The 18,527-nt window shown below is 41.9% G+C and overlaps 1 protein-coding gene across 1 annotated transcript in view; it reads right to left on the minus strand.

The window, feature by feature from the left end:
* The window catches only part of ABCA4 (ATP binding cassette subfamily A member 4), a 222,437-nt gene that overhangs the window by 142,005 nt on the left and 61,905 nt on the right, over positions 1–18,527 (minus strand). The window contains exons 8-12 of the mRNA XM_007936124.1: positions 11,333–11,422; positions 7,029–7,269; positions 5,864–6,003; positions 5,006–5,122; positions 4,223–4,420 (exon numbers count right to left, since the gene is read on the minus strand). Of these exons, the coding sequence (XP_007934315.1) occupies positions 4,223–4,420; positions 5,006–5,122; positions 5,864–6,003; positions 7,029–7,269; positions 11,333–11,422 (786 nt within the window). The remainder of the gene's footprint in view (positions 1–4,222; positions 4,421–5,005; positions 5,123–5,863; positions 6,004–7,028; positions 7,270–11,332; positions 11,423–18,527) is intronic.

An 18,527-nucleotide genomic window follows, 5' to 3' on the forward strand; every position in this document is an offset into this window, starting at 1 on the left:
TGGGTTTGAACTGCCAACCTTCTGGTTAGCAGTCAAATGCCTTAGGCACTGTAGCACCAGAACTTCTTGTGTGAATGAAGACACACAAAAATGATGAATATACAGGTATATATACATATCAGTAGGAGTCTTGGTGGTGCAGTGGTTAAAGCACTTGGCCATTAACCCAAAAGGTCAGTGGTTCAAACCTACCTTCTCTGTGGGAGAAAGACATGGCAGTTTGCTTCTATAAAAATTACAACCTTGAAAATCCTATGAAGCAATTCTACTCTGTCACAAAGAGGTCACTATGATATGAGGAGGGGTCGCAACAATATGATAAGTTGCTGATTCAAGTTTTTGAATCTGATGAAAAATATATTCCCCAGTGAGTCTGTGTCTCAGGGGTAGATATATCTGTGTCACCTCTCTGAACCCAGCACTTTCTCATTTTATCCTCACAACCACCTAGAAAGGAAAGCATTACCACCCTCAAAGTTTTTGTGTTTACCAGGGGCTGGGTGGGAAGGGGAGTGGGGAGTTACTACTTAAGGGGTACTGAATTTCTACTTGGGCTGATAGAAGATATTTGGAAATTGATAGTGACAATAACTATACAACAGGGTATATGTAATTAACGTCTCCGAATTTTATACCTTAAGAAGGTTAAAATGGAAAATATTTTATTTTATATGTATTTTGCCAAAATAAAGAATTTTGTTTCATTTTCCTTATTTTTTTTTCTTTTTTTTTTAGGGGGCGGGGATAGGTAGGGAAACAGGCATGAAGACTGACCAAAGAAGTTGTCAAACTTGTACAGTATTAAGTCTTATTGTTGAGAAAAAGAGCCTCAAGCTGACCTTAAACAGCTCATGAAGCAATATATTTACTTTCATGTCTAGGAGAGACCCTTAACCCATTCATGAGGAGTTTTCATGCCTGGAATCTGGGTGGTGTAGACTGTTAACACTTGGCTACTAATCATAAGATTAGAGGTTTGAGTCCACCCAAAGGCACTTTGGAAGAAAGATCTGGCAATTTACTCCCAAAAAGTCAACCACTGGAAACCTTATGCTGAAACACGTAATCAGAGTTGACTTTACAACAACTGGGAGTGGAGGTGGTCTACTAGTGAGGGTCCTCAGGGTGTGATGGGGCTTTTCAAGGCTTCTCCAGACTTCTCAAAAAAAAAAAAAAAAAAGCAGAAAAATCCAGGATGAATTACCTGGGATTTTTTTTCTTCTTCTTTGCTGCATATTTTCCCCCTTCTATCTTCTTTTGGTTCATTGCTCCTTTCTTTTCTTCCCCACCCCACACCCTTATGAAGGGCAGGAAGATCAGAAACCACATCTTCATTACCTTTGGGGGCTTTTGCACTACCAAAATCCCTCTGAGGAACGCCTGGGGAGGCCACTGCCCTGTGGCTACCATTGCTTTTGCTTTGGGGCACTTTGCTTGGATAATGAGATTGCAAGCCCCTCAGAAACTCTTGGTGGCTCAGGCAGGATGTGATTAGCACATTCATAGTCTCTAGAGGAGCACCAGATGAGTGACTGGGCCTAATTCACATGATGCCATCTTTCTCTTCCTTAGCAGTATTTTTTGCTTCTTTGTTTATATTTTATTAAAATCTAATATTTATTAAATGATTACTATATTCCAGACCCTATTCCAAGTGCTCTGATTCATTAGCTCCTTTAATTCTCATAGCAAGCCTATTTATTAGGCAAGTATCATATTCTCCCACTTTATAGATGAGGAAACCAAGTTACATTCAATAGGGATCTTGAGCTCAGGCAGTCTGACTCTAGAGGCTGAATTCTTAGCCAAGTAAGCAATATATACACATATATGTATGTATGTGTGTATGTGTATATGTATATGTATGTATGTCTGTATATACACACTCATACAGAATCTGCTGTTGGGTGCCTGGAGCTGTATTAAGCATAAACTATAAAGAAAAAGAATCCTTCAAGGAAACAAGACCTCTTATGTACATGATACATATATCAAGTCAAACAAAAGACAAATATGCTTTAATTATCCATTGATGTTGTTGTTGTTATGTGCCGTCGAGTCAGACCTGACTCATAGGGACCCGTCCTTGGGTTTCCGAGGCAGTATCACTACGTAAGTAGGATTGCCCAACCTTCCTTCCGAGGAGTGGCTGGTGGGTTTGAACCGCCAGCCTTCTGGTTAGCAGTCAAGTGCCTTAGCCACTATGCTACCAGAGCTCCCTATCAATTAATAGTACTTCACAAAAACATTATGAGAACCATTGAACTCCATTTTGCAAGAATAAAGGACTAGAGCCCTTCTCCTCCATCCACAAACTCTCCCAGGGTCTTGCCTATATTTAAGATGACAGCTGGGTGGATATGGAGCTAGCTAGTAGAAGCACAAGGAGAAGAGAGAAATGCCAATTCAATAACTGTGCAAGGAAACTCCAAGGCCCCACACATCTAATAGGTCTAGAAATATACAATTACCAGGTCTCTCCCCTGGACATTTCTGAGTCAGTTGATCTGTGTTGCTGCTCAGGATTCTGTTTGATAAAAAGCAATATATATACATATAGGTATGTATGTGTGTAGGTCATTCTTATCTTCTGACAAGTTGGGAATCATTTAGTAATTACTTAAGCTTTGGTGTTGTGCTACTACCATACCTGGAAACTTCTGGAACATCACTTGGGAAACCTGTGCTGCCACTTCCATGGTTCCAGAGAAGGAGACTCACACATCTGGGGAAATACTGCTGGCAGTTGGAGCAATAGGAGTAGTCCTCAAGAACACCTCAGGAGGGTGACAGGTGGAGCCAGGCGTTCCTCACTAAACAGTTATCTTTTACAGCTCAGGAGTGTGGTGGAGCTTGGTGGTGGTGGTGGTGGGAGGGGGGAGGCAGAGAGCTAGTTCCTGGGAGTCCTCAGCTTAATTCCCTCTCTTGTTGGTCAGAATATCTTCTGCCTTCTAATGGTTCTAGATGAACTGAGGCCTAGACCTGAGCCACTGACAAGTGTAAGCCCTGGGAGTTAGAGGAAGAAAATTTGAAAATGACTAAGCTATGTTCCCTGACCCTGAATAATTCCAGTCCAGCTGTTCAGCCAGAGATGTACACATTAACACCTAACTCTAAACTACTTTGGACAGGGATCTAAGAGAGGTGTCATCAGAGGACCACGAATGCACCATGGAGAGAATGACTAACCTATATTGAAGCAGAAGAGGTAACGTTTGAGAGTTGAGTCTCCAAGAATGGATGAGTAGAAAGAAGGTGGGATGGGGATGAGAAGGCGATTTCAGGCTTTATAGAAATATATTTTTCTCTCTGGTTTTCTTTTGAGGAAACATCCTCCATCATTACACAGTCATCTGTGTAATGGGCAGGAAGATCAGAAACCACATCTTCATTACCTGTGGGGGCTTTCAAGTTGCTATGATGCTGGACACTAAGCCAGCAGTGTCACCCGTGGTGAAGAGGTTTCAGTGGAGCTTCCAGACTAAGACAGACTTATAAGAAAGGACTGGTGACCTATTTCTGAAAATTTGTCAATGAAAACCTTATGGATCACAATAGAACAAATTCCTATATAGTGCTGGAAGATGAGACCCCTAGGTTAGAAGGCACAACACAATGAACCTTGACAATGAACTCAAACATACCAATTATCATGAAGATGGAGCAGGACTGAACAACATTCAGTTCTATTCTATCAAAGGTCACCCTGAATCAAAGCTGACTTTACGACAGCTAATAACAAGTGAAGAGGAGCCAGCCAAGGAGAATTCAGGGAGCAGTTCATCCAAAACCAACTCCAATGGCATTGAGTCCATTCCGATTCATAGTGACCTTATAGGATAGTGTAGAATCGTCCCCATAGGGTTTGCAAGGCTATAAATCTTTATGGAAGCAGACTGCCTTATCTTTCTTCTGTGGAGCAGCTGGTGGGTTCAAACCACTGACCTTTCAGTTCGCAGGTAAGTGCTTAACCACTGCACCACCAAGGCTTCTGAGGAAGCAGGTAGGATGTAGGAAATATGAAGAGAGAACTGTTTTAATTGTGGATAAGCTGATAGTGAAAAGGGTCCATCTCTGTATTGGGGTTGTCAGAATTCTTGTTCTGCAGTGGGGAAAAATGAAAGCTTAAACCCAAGACCATTTGACTTACAAAGGGATCTCTGGACCCATGCATAGGCTGTGAGGACACCACAGTAGTCTTCATGTGGCTGCTGCTCCTTACCTCCAGGTATTGATTAACCAGGCGTAGGGTGCGATCAGTGATGTTAAATATGTCTCTCCAGTCAAAGTGGGCCGTGTCGTCAGCTGTGCTCTCTCGAGGACCCTTATAAAGGAAGTTCAGCACAGCTTCAGCAGTAATACCTTCTTCACTGAGCTGCCTATTCACAAACTCTTTTACTGTTGGGTTCTCCAGGGTGTCCTTGGGAAAAAGCAATACAGTCACAGCATTTAGAAAGTTCACAGGATCTTGTGCCAGTTCCCACTTTTAATGATTAGGGTAGAGAGTCTTAAGTCTCTATACAAAGCTAGTGATTTTTCTTCCATTATAGGGCAAATCTATCCATATCCCATTTCCCCCAAATACATCAATCTCTGTAATGGGCAGGAGATATATGTGTGTTGGTGATATATGGAAGCTTTCTTCCTCTTACAGTTTTTTCTCCCTTAATTGTCCCTATTATATAGGACTTTGGCCTCCTGCCTTTTATAGAACTAGAAATGAGATCAGCCACCAGACTCAACCACCTTTGCAGTTACAGAGCTCACCCCTTTGGGAGATGACCCTTTGGATCTGAGGCCCTCAATTAAATTCATAAAAGGAAGAAAACTTAGGAAGCTACTGGTCCTTGTGGCACAGTTTTTAGATTTTCCCTTGAATTCAAGAAATATTTCCCACCCAAAGTCAGTAACTCCATTTGGTGACAGCTCCTAGAACTTGAGAAACAAATGGGACTTCCCTGGCCCTTCTTCTCCTCCCTCATTCATCCTCTAAGACATTCTGTACCCTGATCATGGTCATCTGTGTGCTCTTGTCAAAGAAGTACCAGATCTGGGGCCCTACTTCTTCCCAGGACTTGACCAACTTCCAAACGCGTTCCAATTCTTCAAAAGTTGAGTTGGCCTAAAACCAGACAAAGACAGAAAAAGAGAGAGAGAGAACTTTTCATCACATCTTTCCTGTGCCTGTCACAATCCCTGAAGGTGTGGGAAAGGTTTTCCAAAGATACTTTTTTAATTTTCTTAGTCTATTGATATTTCCCAGCACAATCTGCTATTTCCTAGCCTCCCAGATAGAAAGAATCTAATTTCTTAATATCTGAGGCACATGTAATATTGATGATATTATTGACTCTGAACTTCATTAAAGTATAGTGCCTAAGGCACTTGACTGCTAACCAGAAGGCTGGCGGTTAGCCACTTCTCGGAAGGAAAGTTGGGCGATCTACTTCTGTAGTGATACTGCCTCGGAAACTCAAGGAGGGGTACCTGTGAGTTGGGTCCGACTGGACGGCACATAACAACAACAACATGAAGAAATACTCTTCCTCCCTATCTTTATCCATTCTGCATAGCCAGGATGCAGAGAACTGTGACCCCTTCCCTCCAGGAAATAATTCAGGCATTGGGAAAGAAAACCGCCTGGTAGGCTGCAGTAGAGAGGGGAGGGTCCAGCAGGGGCATCGAAGCAAAGCATTCCAACGATGACTATGGATGGGGGAGGAAAGCCAAGAGTCCACTTAGCAAAAAAACAAACCTGAGGCTTGCTACCTGGAGGGCACATTAAAACTACAAACACACACACACACACTCATTCATTGGGGGAAGCACAAGGTATGAGGGACAAGACAAGCTGGCATCTTACGTTCTTCAGTATCCTGCGCACTGCTGGAGAATCAGGAGTAAAGAGGATTTTTCCCATCAGTAAAGGCTTTGCTGCCCTCCATGCTATTTTGGTTAAAGGGTTTGACTCCAGGCTCTGGATCAATGCATTACAAAAGGACGCTGCCAGGAGAGAAGGGACAGATTTTATAGAGACTCTCCAACTGCTCATAGTTAAACATGGTCATTAGTGTGTTCTGGTCACATGTCTCATTCAACTCCATGCTGGAGGATTTGGCAAATAACCTAAATTAATAGGCTGTACTCTCCCCCACTCCACCTCACCAGCAACAAGCTCATCATTAGTAACAAATGCCACAGTGCATCTCAATAATGGCCTCATCAGAGAAACAAAGGATGGGGCTTGCCCTGTGGTTTTTTCTACTTTAGAAGAAGGAGGCTGAGAAGCCTGAGGGGCAATTATTGCAAAGACCAGAGGCCAATGTAGAAGAAAGGAACCGAGAGGCCAAACAGGGACTCCTTGGGATCTCAGCTTTAGCCTCAATAATTCCCCCTCAATTAGCTGCTTAACTTATTTGTTGTGTATGGCTATCTTAGGGCCTAACTACTTTTGATGCGTCCCTTGCTGCCTTTTTTTTCAGTTTTTAATCACCCAGTTGCATTTCTTCCCGACACCACCCCCATCTACCTCACAAGAGCCAAAAAAAATAGTGCAAGGTGGGAACGATTATTCGCCAGGGACTTGCCATTTGGAAAGTAATTCAGTACTATACACACAGATTTTCACTGCATTGTGTTTGGAAAAACATCCCACAGCCGTGTTTACTTGCCAGGGCCCTTCTGACCCAAGCTTTGCTTGCAACCCTGAGTTTTCCTCCTCATTTATCTTTCTTCTCTTCCTCTAGAATTTAACCCTGGTTCACTTAGATCAGTGGGAAATGTCCCCTCTGTTCCCTTTCCAAGTGGGCCTCAGTTGTTTCCATGGCTCACATCCAGAATTCTCTATGAGCACTGCCCCCTTTCTTCAAGGGAAAGTCTGCTTTCTGGGAGGAGAACCCCCTTGGCCTGAAGCCACTCAACAAGATCAAGGTAAAGTCAACTTGAGGATTGGTGTAACTTGCACATGCTAATCTATCAGGGTAATCAATATCAGAGGCCTGTTTACACACAGGACTCAGAACACATACTTGTTCTTTTGTCGTAAGAATAGACAGGATCTTTCCTCGTGGAGTCAATCCCCAGGAAGGCCTTGTAGTTGTTGTCTTCATACCAGTTGAAGGAGAACACCCGAGAGCCTCCTCCCTCTGGGTAGCCACACAGGAGGTCAGACAGAATGCCCATCAGCTGTGTGAAGGTCTCTGGGCCTCCATTCTGCATTAGGGGCCTGGTCACCCACAGCAAGTTTTGAACACTTGGCCGAAGGACAAACTAGGGCAAGACAAACATGGTTATTTTAAGGACCATAATACATGGTGAAGCCAAAGCTCCCAAGTTTTGGGAGACAGACACATATAAGTTCGACTTCTATATTTAAAATAAAATATTCATATTCTCAGCAACCCTTAGCCCAGCTGTGAAAATAAGCCTACTGCCATCTACTAGGGACTAGGAGAAAACTAGGATAAACCTTAAAGAAAATCAAATAGTGAACTCCAAAGCATTTTCACATTGGCTCTCTTCTTCCAGTTCCCTTTATTTGAATTTCTTGGGAATGAACCCTTGGGGAAATACAGAGACTATTTCATTATTTGCCAGTTCTTAGGTTTTGTTATCCCATCAAGATGGAGACACTGGAAAGAACTGGGAAATAAAATGATGTTAGAGTGGCCCTGTGCAGGAAAAACAACGTCAAAGCAAATTTCTTTGGCCAAGTAGCTCAGAATTTAGATTCTTCTATTTGGAAAATTATATTTTTATTAGTTTAATTTGTCAAATGGAAACTCCTCCATTTCCTTGAAATGTGTGGTTTGTGGTTTCTTTTATTGTGTGTGTGTGTGTGTGTGTGTGTGTGTCAGTTATTTTAAGAGTCAAGCAAATATAGAACAATGAAGCCTCCATTCTTGGCAAAACACTTTTTAAATTCCACACCTAACTGAGAAGATTGTTGTTGTTATGTGCCACCAAGTCAGACCTGACTCATAGCGACCCCTCCTTGGGTTTCCGAGGCGGTATCACTACGGAAGTAGATTGCCCAACCTTCCTTCTGAGGAGTGGCTGGTGGGTTTGAACCCAGAGCCTTCTGGTTAGCAGTCAAGTGCCTTAGGCACTATGCTGCCAGAGCTCCTGAGAAGATACTGATGGTCATTTCCTCTCCACACGAGTACCCAGGGTACTCGCTGGCCTTGTCCTTTGAAGGTAGATCTGTAATGCTGAGAACAAAGCTGAGGGGTACCACAGTTGCCAGAGTCTCAGCTCCCATAATGCCATTTGGCTATGCTTTGGGGAAAAAGAAAACATAATAATAATGCCATTTTTATCCCCTGAAAATAAGGCACTTGGGAATTTTAAAAAACAACAAGATTCAATCAGCTGAGACAGAAAACATTTCTCCTACTGCACTAAGGGATGTTTATCTGTCATACCTCTCTTTGTCCACATGCCAATGCTTGCCTTCTGAAAATGATGAGTGCCACATAGAATCCACACAGTGAGTCACGCCCATAATCACAGTCCATGCTTCAATATTAAAGTCAGAATCTAAAATTGCTTCAACAACAGTGAGTCTTATGACAGTCTTGTAAGGGGTTATTACCATTATTATGTTGCTCATTTAATCAAAGCACTCGGAGATGAAGGGGCTGCTCCAAGGTCAAATAGTCTAGTGTCAATTAATATAAACTAGGCCATCTGTTTCAGCCTAGTCACAAATGCTTAGACTTGCCATCTAGACAAGCGAGGAAACTTCTGGAAGCCCCACATGGAATGATAAGTGTTAATAGACTTTAGAGTGTTTTTTTTTCTTCACATTATGTATCATTTTCAACCCAACTATGCTGATACGAATTTTTTAAATGCTTGTGAAGAAAAGAATGTTAAACAGAGACTCCCACTGCAGCAGGTGGACATCAGTACAATGGGCCCTTCTCTAACTTTCTCTGCACAGCAGTGCTCACATTCATGTTCTGCGCAGGTTGAGCTTAGCGTTGAGAAGACAGATTCCCATTACACATTTTTCCAGGCTAAGTAAGCTGAAGGCAGCTAGGAATACTGGAGGGAGAAAAAGTTTGAGGAAAATTACGTCCTCCTTGTCCCTCCCTTTCATAGCACTTATCATACTACATATAGTGCCTGTAAGCACTATTTGTTGTTGTTGTTTGCTGCTATTGAGTTGGCTCCCAGCTCATGTAATTTTAACTGGCTGATTTGGAAGTAGATTGCCAGGGCTTGCTTCCTAGTCTGTCTTAGTCTAGAAGATCTGCTGAAACCTGTTCATCATAGTTGTTGTTAAGTGCTGTTGAGTTGATTCCAACTCATAGCAACCCTGTTACAACAGAATGAAACACTACCCGGTCCTGCGTCATCTTCACAATGTTAGTATGCTTGAGCTCATTGTTGCAATTATTGTGTCAATTCTTCTCTTTGAAGATCCTCCCCTTTTTTGCTGACCCTCTACTTTACCAAGCATGATATCATTTTCCAAGGATTGGTCCCTTCTGACAGCATGACCAAAGTATGAGAGATGAAGTCTGGCCACTCTCACCTCTGGCTGTACTTCCTCCAAGACAGACTTGTTTGTTCATCCAGCAGTTCATGGTACATTCAGTACTCTTCGCCAACACCAGAATTCAAATGCATCAATTCTTCTGCGGTCTTCCTTATTCATTGTCCACCTTTCACATTCATATGAGGCCGTTGAAAATACCATGGCTTGATCAAGCATACCTTAATCTTCAAGGTGATATCCTTGCTCTTAAATATTTTAAAGATGTGTTTTGCAGCAAATTTGCCCAAAGCAATACTAACTTTTCAGCATCATAGCAACACACAATCCTTCACTGATAGCTGAATGGTGATTGTGACTGAGGTGCACTGACCAGGAATCAAACCCAGGTCTCCCATGTGGAAGGTGAGAATTCTGTCACTGAACCACCACTGCCCACAAGCACTATATAAACTATTATTATTGTGTTGTTCTTGTTAGATGTTGTCGAGTTAATGTCCACTCATAGTGATGTGGCAAAGTAGAACTACACCATAAGGTTTATGGAGCTCTGGTGGTGTAGAGGTGTTCTGGTTACCTAGTGCCGCTCCAACAAGAATATACCACAAATGGGATGGCCTTAACAAGCAGGAGTTTATTCTTACAATTTGGAGGCTTTAAGTCCAAGTGCAAAGTGCCAGGCTCTAGGGGCTGGGTGAAAGCCCCTCAACCTTGGGGTCAGCTCTGCCTCCTGCTCCCGGCCCACTGGAGCTAGAGGCCTTTCTTCACTCAGACAGCCACTGGCTGTTGAGGCTGAGAAGCCCCAAGGTTGACAAGGAAAAAGGCACAGTCCTGATGTCCATTGTAAGTCCCAAGGTCGGCAGAGCATAGCAGGCTTCTGAGCAATGACACGGCTACATGTAGGGTCCAAGCATGCCATAAGCTAGAGACCATTCTCAAAGCTTCTCCTTATATACAGGAAGCAGACCATATCCCAAAGGCAGCTTACTCAGCTGTTCCAAGTAGATTCTACCATGGAGTTGATTACCAGTCTCATCATGAGGAATACGACATCCAGCTGCCCAGCCACTCAACCAGGCCTAGCCAAGTTGACATGTAAACATAACCATCACAAACGGATGGGAGCTCTGGTAGCGTAGTGCCTAAGGCACTTGACTGCTAACCAGAAGGCTGGTGGTTCAAACCTACCAGCTGCTCCTCGGAAGCAAGATGGGGCAATCCACTTCCATAGTGATACTGCCTCAGAAACCCAAGGAGGAGTTGCTATGAGTCAGGTCCAACTTGACGGCACATAACAATATCACAAGAGGATAAGGGATTTAGCTGCTAATCAGAAAGTCAGTGGTTCAGACCCACCGGCTACTCTGTCAAATACAGTTTACTAGACTGTAATCTTTATGGAGGCAGATTGCCGAGGCTTTCTTCTGTGGAGCCACTGGGTAGGTTCAAATCACCAACTGTTGTGCCACCAGAGTTCCTCCTATTATTAGTAGCAGTATGGTAGTATGTATTTATGTGTGTTTTAAGAACATAACAGAATAATACACCACCTCAGTACAGAAAGACTTAGATTCAATTGTAGGGACACTGAAAATTTGCCACATCAGGCAAGTTGCTTACTTCCAGTGGCATTTCTTCCTGAGATTTATTTTGCCCTCTACCCAGGAGCACAGGTAATTTAGGATATGAGTGGGTGCTTTGTAATTGCTAGGTGGAAAGATCACATGTATTTCTCCTTGGACAGATTTGAGGTACAATTAAATCATGTAAGTGAGGTAAAATAGTGGAAGGATACAATGAAATTGTAATGACCATCACCAAGCCACTTACCTCTTGAATTTTTGGAGACATATCAGATAATATTCTTCCCCAGGATCTCAGATTGATACCTTGAGAACTGCTGTCTAGAAGTGTGGGAAGCTGCAATTGATAGGAAAAAAATATTTTAAATGTATCTATATAGTTATATATATACTCACAGGCTCTATCTGACCTCCTGTGTGCTTAAAAAACATTTCCTCCCTTCTTTCTGATTACAGAACCTTTTCTGCAAGATTGCTTCCAGAAACAAAATTCTTTTATCTAATTGAGAAAATCAAAGCCTCTTATTTCAAGTTTCCCTGCTGAGCTAGTCAATCACAAATAGTTTCATGGTGATATTAAATACACCAAAGCGATTCTGATTGCTGGTTCAGAGCCACCAAACAAGACTCCTGGAGGAAGGAAAACAGAGCACAGCTGCCAGAGTGCAGAGGAAGGCTGCGAGCTGAGGTGCCCATCTGTTCGCTTTGTAGACACTCCTGTTTCCTCAGCATTGCTCATGTCTTTACTCCCTTTGTGTCATTTGCAGGCAGGTTGTGTCCTTTCCCCTGCTCAAAATGACTCTCTTATGGGAGATCTGGCCAGTTATATCCCCTTTCTTTTAAAATATTTTTAAATAAGTAATTTATTTATTTTGGTATGTAAAGTAATACATGTTAAAAAAAATGTGCAATGCACGTTTACAAAAATATCTCCCAGAGAAGGGAATAGTTGGCAGCAACTGGCAAACAACTTAGAAGATGCATGTTATTTGCATAAAAAATGTTGCATCCACACACACACAAACATTTTTTTAATATCTCTTAATTTTGATTTTGAAATTATTTGGCTCTAAATTAGTTTTTTAATGAATAATCAGATATGATTCTTCAGCAATCATTGAGAATACTTAGAAGTATCTGCAAAGGGGGACAACTTGAACTATAAACTGGTTTTTAAATTTAAAATTTCATGAATACTAAATTTAAATAATATTACCTTGCTTAAACATTCAGTTTAACATTTCATTCAATTTCAATTTCATTCCTAAAGCTTTTTGCTTGTATTTTAGAGTCTTTTTTTTTTTTTTTAATTTTCAGGGCAATCTACTTCCATAGTGATACTGCCTCGGAAACCCAAGGAATGGTCGCTATGAGTCCGGTCCGACTTGATGGCACATAACAACAACAACAAATACTTTTATAAGCCAGGGCAAAGCTTGTGGTCTTTAGACACTATGCCTATCATTTTAGGGCCTAATGAATAAAATGGCCTGCCTGACATCATCCCACCCCATTCCAGTACACCCCATCTTATCCTATCTCCATTCGCCAGAGTCAACTCATCTGAAATCACTTCACCTTTTCTAGAAAATCTTATAATATTCCTTCATAATTTGCTGTGTATTTATTTTTTTCACTTTTACATTGGCTTTCCATTATTTTCTAATGTATCTGTCTTTCCCCAAAATTGTAAACTGTTGTTATGTGCCGTCAAGTCGGCCCCGACTCATAGCAACCCCTCCTTGGGTTTCTGAGGCGGTATCACTATGGAAGTAGATTGCCCAACCTTCCTTCTGAGGAGTGGCTGGTGGGTTTGAACCAGTTTGAACCACCAGCCTTCTGGTTAGAAGTCAAGTGCCTTAGGCACTATGCTATCAGAGCTACCAACTGTAAACTAGTAAGTATAAAAAAAACTCACTGCCATCAAATTAATTCCAATTCATAGTGACTCCCATTGGGTTTCCAAGGTGGTAAATTTTTATGGATGTAGATTGCCCCATATTTCTTCAGCAGAGAGGCTGGTGGGTTTGAACTGCCAAACTTCAGCTTAGCAGTCAAATGCCTTAAGCACTGTGCCACCAGAGTTCCTTCTTAGAAAGTATAGAGATGGGCTTTATTTTTGTTTTATATCCTTGGAACACTGTAAATGCTCAATAATTTGTTGCATTAATGAATGAGTAAATTATGATCTAGTTGAAAAGAGTTTCCATGACAGATGTCTCTATAAGGTATGGTGGTGACTTGAAGGAGGGAGTGGTCAGTCCCCTTGGGGCCAGGGAATGTGACACTTGAGCTGATGTTTGAAATAAGACAAGTTGATGATTGTGAGGGTGAGGGTAGTCTTTGTGGACAGAAAGGGAGGGCCAGGAATTCCAGGTCGAGGGCAGAACCAAGCCTTCAAAAACTAGTTCAAACTGGTTCAGTCATGGCCAACACAGTGAAATGGAACAGACCTGAATTTGTAAAATGTGGGTATACTGGAGCAATAACTACAACAGGAAAAATATACAGGTCAAAATCCTGGAATGAGAGATTCAGAAGAGGCATAGCGAGCCCTTTCAGAAGCCTGATTTGGGAGACTGGATTATTGCCAGGACTATGGAGAGTGATACACATTCAAAGCAGCATGGACAGTGGCCGTCTTTGAGCTGGGTACTGAATTTCCAACTCTGGTGATCAAGACATTTGGTTGCTATGTAACGCACATGCTGCCCTTGTTTTCTAAGAGGGAGATTAAGTTTCTAGCAGAGAGTTGACTAATAATTTTTCTGGTTTCAGTTATCATTGCAGTACATTCATATTTTACAAATTTAGCTCCATTGTGGTTTTCTTTTGTTAGCCATTATGACTGAACCATGAAGAAGCATTTCAAAGCCCTGGGAAGAAGGTGATGAACATCAGCAGGAGAGACTGACTAGATAGTCACTAGAGAGATAGTCAGATAAGAACAAATAAGACCAAGTACTTGGAGGAGAGGAAACAGGAAGAATATACCTTGAGATACATTTTTGTGTCTTTATTTTTATAAAATAAATAATTTTGGTTAATAATTTTATTTGGAAGGAAGATTGGGCAATCTACTTCCGTAGTGATACTGCCTTGGGGCCGACTCGACGGCACATAACAACAACAACAACAACAATAATTTTATATAATTCATCAAATATTTACTAAGCTCCAGCTATATGTCTGGTACTAGAGCTGCAATTGCCTTCCTAGTTCTTTTCAGTAGAGATGGTAAATAATGAAGCCCTTATACTCATACCTTCATTTTAGACACTATGCATATCTCAGAACCATTCCTGGCCCCTTGGCAGCCCTTCATATGTTTCAGTTCACCAACTGTCTGACTGATGTTGCCATAAACTATAAAATTACTTTCCCAGAGCTCTCTTCTTCCTGTGACTCCCTCCGTCACTATCTATTCAAATCTTTGTGAATTGTTTCTGCCAGAAGAATCGGAAGAGATTGTAAGTTTATTTGAATGTGAAAACATTTGTGGAACAAAGGTTATAAATGGCAAGTATCACACACACACACACACCACGGCTTCCGTTGCCAAATAAGTTTTCCTAAGTTTCCAAGTAACAAATAACCCTTTCATGTCATGACTGTGCTCAGAACTGCCCACCCAAGTCCAAGGTGTGATCAGATCTCTTAAGGTTGATGTATAAATAGGGTTGTGGAAGTAACTTGTCTATTTCCTCCCATCCACTACAGTCAGTCTGAAGAATTTCTGGGCCTCTGGTAGCATAGTGCCTGAGGCACTTGACTGCTAACCAGAAGGCTGGTTCAAACCCACCAGACACTCCTTGGAAGGAAGGTTGGGCAATCTACTTCTGTAGTGATACCGCCTCAGAAACCCAAGGAGGGGTGTCTGTGAGTCAGGTCCAACTCGATGGCACATAACAACATAAAAAGAAATTGATACATGCCTAGCCAGCAACCAAGATGCTCTGGGCTCTCCAGGGGCAGAAAATTTTGTTTCTCCTGTGCAATTGGGTCTTTTTCTTAAAGGAGATTAAAAAACACTAGAACATAACAATAACAACAACAAAAGCTATTGCCATGGAGTCAATTCCAATTTATGGTGACCCCATGTGTTTCAGAGTCAAATTATGCTCCACAGGATTTGAATGGCTGTGATATTTTAGAAATAGATCACCAGGCCTTTCTTTCAAGGCATCTCTGAGTAGACTTGAATTGCCAATCTTTTGGTTAGTGGCTGAGTGCTTAACCATTTACACTACCCAGGGACTAGCTTCTGAAAAATCTTGTTGAGCAGTATTTGCTGATGTTTTACATCCACGAGTCACTTGATCACCACACAAAAGAAACAAATTCTTATGATGTAAATTTTTTGTTAGTTTTACTTTTTTATATATATTATTATTATTCAAAGAAGATAATCTGGAAAACAGCATTAATTTCTAAATTGACGATATACCTAATATGAGCAAAAATAGGTAGCCTTGGGTTAAGTGTCTTTACAGTATGGCATGGCCTCTGGGAGCTGGTGGGAGGGTCTGCAGTAAGGGCTGAGCTGTTTTCTTAAGAGCATGCAGACCAGAGGTGAAGTATACACGAAGCTGTGGACAAACAGTGAGGGACCCTCTATGCTCAGTCCTGGGCTGCTGCTACAGGAAATCCAGATTTATCCGGGAGGGAAGTTGTTGCTAGGCAACAGGGAGAATGTGGGTTTGAAGCATATTTGTTGCAACCTGACAGTTGTTAAGCATCAGATGAAAAGAGAGGAAGCTGGCTTCAGTGCTGTGTGGCAGCCAGGAGGGGACACCCTGAGTACTAGGAAATGCGTCATGAATGGAGAATTCAGACTAAATCATTCAGAGGGGGAAAATGCCAAACTGCCTCTACCCAAGAGGTCACAGAGACAAGCTGTCTCCCAAGCATGGAGCGTCTGAATGACAGGGTGGGCTCTGGGGTATGTGAACAGATAAGTTATGAGACTTTCTTTGACTGAACAGGAACTAGGCCTTTTTCTCTCTGCAGTGACTTCAGTCCTGGTATTTATGGTTAATGAAAGAAAAACTGTGTTTTAGAATCTAGGGGCAGTCAAAAGTTTGCCTCATTAGACAGACTTGTTCCTAATTTGCAGGGTCTGAGAATGTCCCACGTAAGAGGACTTTTCTGGGAATGGAGCAGTGAGGGGGTAACAGTGGGGCTCTCTGCAAAGCAGCCATATTCTTGCTTTGGGAGGGTAAAGATGCATTCTATTTCAAAATGCTTTTCCATCTTTTCTCTAATGTGAATTTCACAACAATCCAGGTGATAATGTAGAACAGGTCTGTTATCTCGATTTTACAGATGGGGAAGCTGAGATCCCTTTGAAATGACAACAAGGTAAGAGCCAGCCCAGAACCAGGACCCATCTCCTGACCATGAGTGTAAAGATCTTCTTGTTGTCCAGTAGGCTGCCACTCCTCTCATTGTGGGTCCCATGCTCAGAGGAGATGCTGGTCACCTCATAAAGAGAGTTCAAGAAGAACCTGTCCATCTGTACCGAGATCTTTTTAGGAAAACAATGCGTGTTACTGAAAAGTAGGAAAACAATTTTAGGACAAAACTTTTAACCTGAGGTCCAGCTTCATCAGCTCCATGATCCCTTACTCCTACCTCTGTGTGTCCATGCAAATTTGTTTCTCTAGGGAGTTAGATTCTCAAAGATAATCCTAATCCATAAAAAAAGTTGAGAATTATTGTTCTATAGGGAATGAGAAATTTCAGAAGCCAAAATCCTTACTAAAATCAGTTTACTCTGGGGAGTACCTGATGCCTAACACATTGGTGCTTGATCTGTGTTAACTGAATAAAGACCAGTATGCCAGAAGTCTGCTTCTGTGCTAAGTGAAACTTTAATTTTGACCTGTCATTATTGTTTTTGCTAACAAGCATGGCTTTTACTATGTGCCCCAGCTACCAGCAGTATCTGGCGTTCTAGAATGACTTTTTTTTTTTTTTTTAAGCAACCTTTATGTTTTAGAGCACTTTATGTTTACAGAGGAATTGTGTAGAAAGTACAGAGAGTTCTCATATACCTAGTGCTGCCCCTGCACATTGTTTCTTCTACCAACATCTTACATTCCTGTGGTACATTTGTTACAATTGATGAATTTATGTTGATAAATTTTATTATTAACTAAAGTTCATAGTTTACATTAAGGTTCACTCTTTGTGCAGTCTTAAGGGTTTTGACAAACGCATAATGCCATGTGTCCACCATTATCGTACCATACAGAATAGCTTTCCTGCCCTAAAAATACTCTGTGCTCCACCTATTCATCTCACCCCGTCTTACTGCTGAGTGCTTAGACAACCACTGATCTTTTCATTGTCTCTATAGTTTTGCCTTTTCCAGAATGTTCTATTGTAATTACATAGTACACAGCTTTTTCAGAGAGTCTTCTGTATTTTTCTCTTTTCAGATCTATAGAAATGTCATCTGATCAGTCCTGAAGATAAACCCTGGCCTACTGCATGCCTGGAGCCTAAAGGAAATCAAGGCAGGCCAGTGACAATCAAGCCGGCGGGCCTCGTGTACTTTTAATCAACTTGGTTCTGCCACTCCATCTCCTTTTCATTTCTCCTTTATTGGAATCTATTCACACAGGGGACATTTTCAGTACAATAGACACATATTTTTGTAGATGTAGGCAGAACAAATACTCATGCTGTAAATCAAATATACTTGTGGTAGCTTAATAATTCTCAAAAAACTATTTGCTGACATAGTTTTGTTTTTCGCCAAAAGTCCTGCTGCTCCCTTGGTGCCACTGGCATTTGGCATCAACAGTTTCTCTTCTCTCTTCCCAAACCTCTTATGCAGAAGTGGGATAAAGTTGAAAGTTCAAAGATTTGGAAATCAGGAAGAGAGAGGAAATCATGAAGCTAAGTCATTAATGGGACCTCATTATAAATTCCTGGAGACTTGGGGCTTTTCCAGAGGACTTTGATGCGGTAATATCCATCACAAAATTAAAACGCATAGTTGAAATTTAACAAACTGCAACAAATGACCCCGGAGAGCAGAAACCACGGCTGGCTCTCACTGGGCGGTGGGCAGTCCACGCAGGCTTATTCCCAGTGATTCTGGAAATCAGGGAGCAAAGCCAAGAACAAAGCAGGATGCTTAAAGGAGCAGGGCCCCCAAGATTGCATCCTTTCTTGCCCTGAACTCAATGTCCAGTCACCACTGTAGTAAGAGAGACCTGGGTAAAGTGTAGTCAAGACAGTAACCACCGCAACAGAGTTGTCCTTTAGGAAAAAGAAAGAAAGCTGAATCATGTCACACTGGAAACGCTTTGCAAAGGGGAAAACCGTGAGCCAACATGCCTGGGAGGCCAAATTTCCTCTATCAACATCCAATGACGAGGGGTAGGGAGGGAAATTCAGATTTCCCAGCAGTGTGGCAGGTCTTGGCACCA

This window comes from Orycteropus afer, unplaced genomic scaffold (assembly GCF_000298275.1).
Source record: "Orycteropus afer afer isolate SDZICR_OR568_19922 unplaced genomic scaffold, OryAfe1.0 scaffold00033, whole genome shotgun sequence".
NCBI lineage: Eukaryota > Metazoa > Chordata > Mammalia > Tubulidentata > Orycteropodidae > Orycteropus > Orycteropus afer.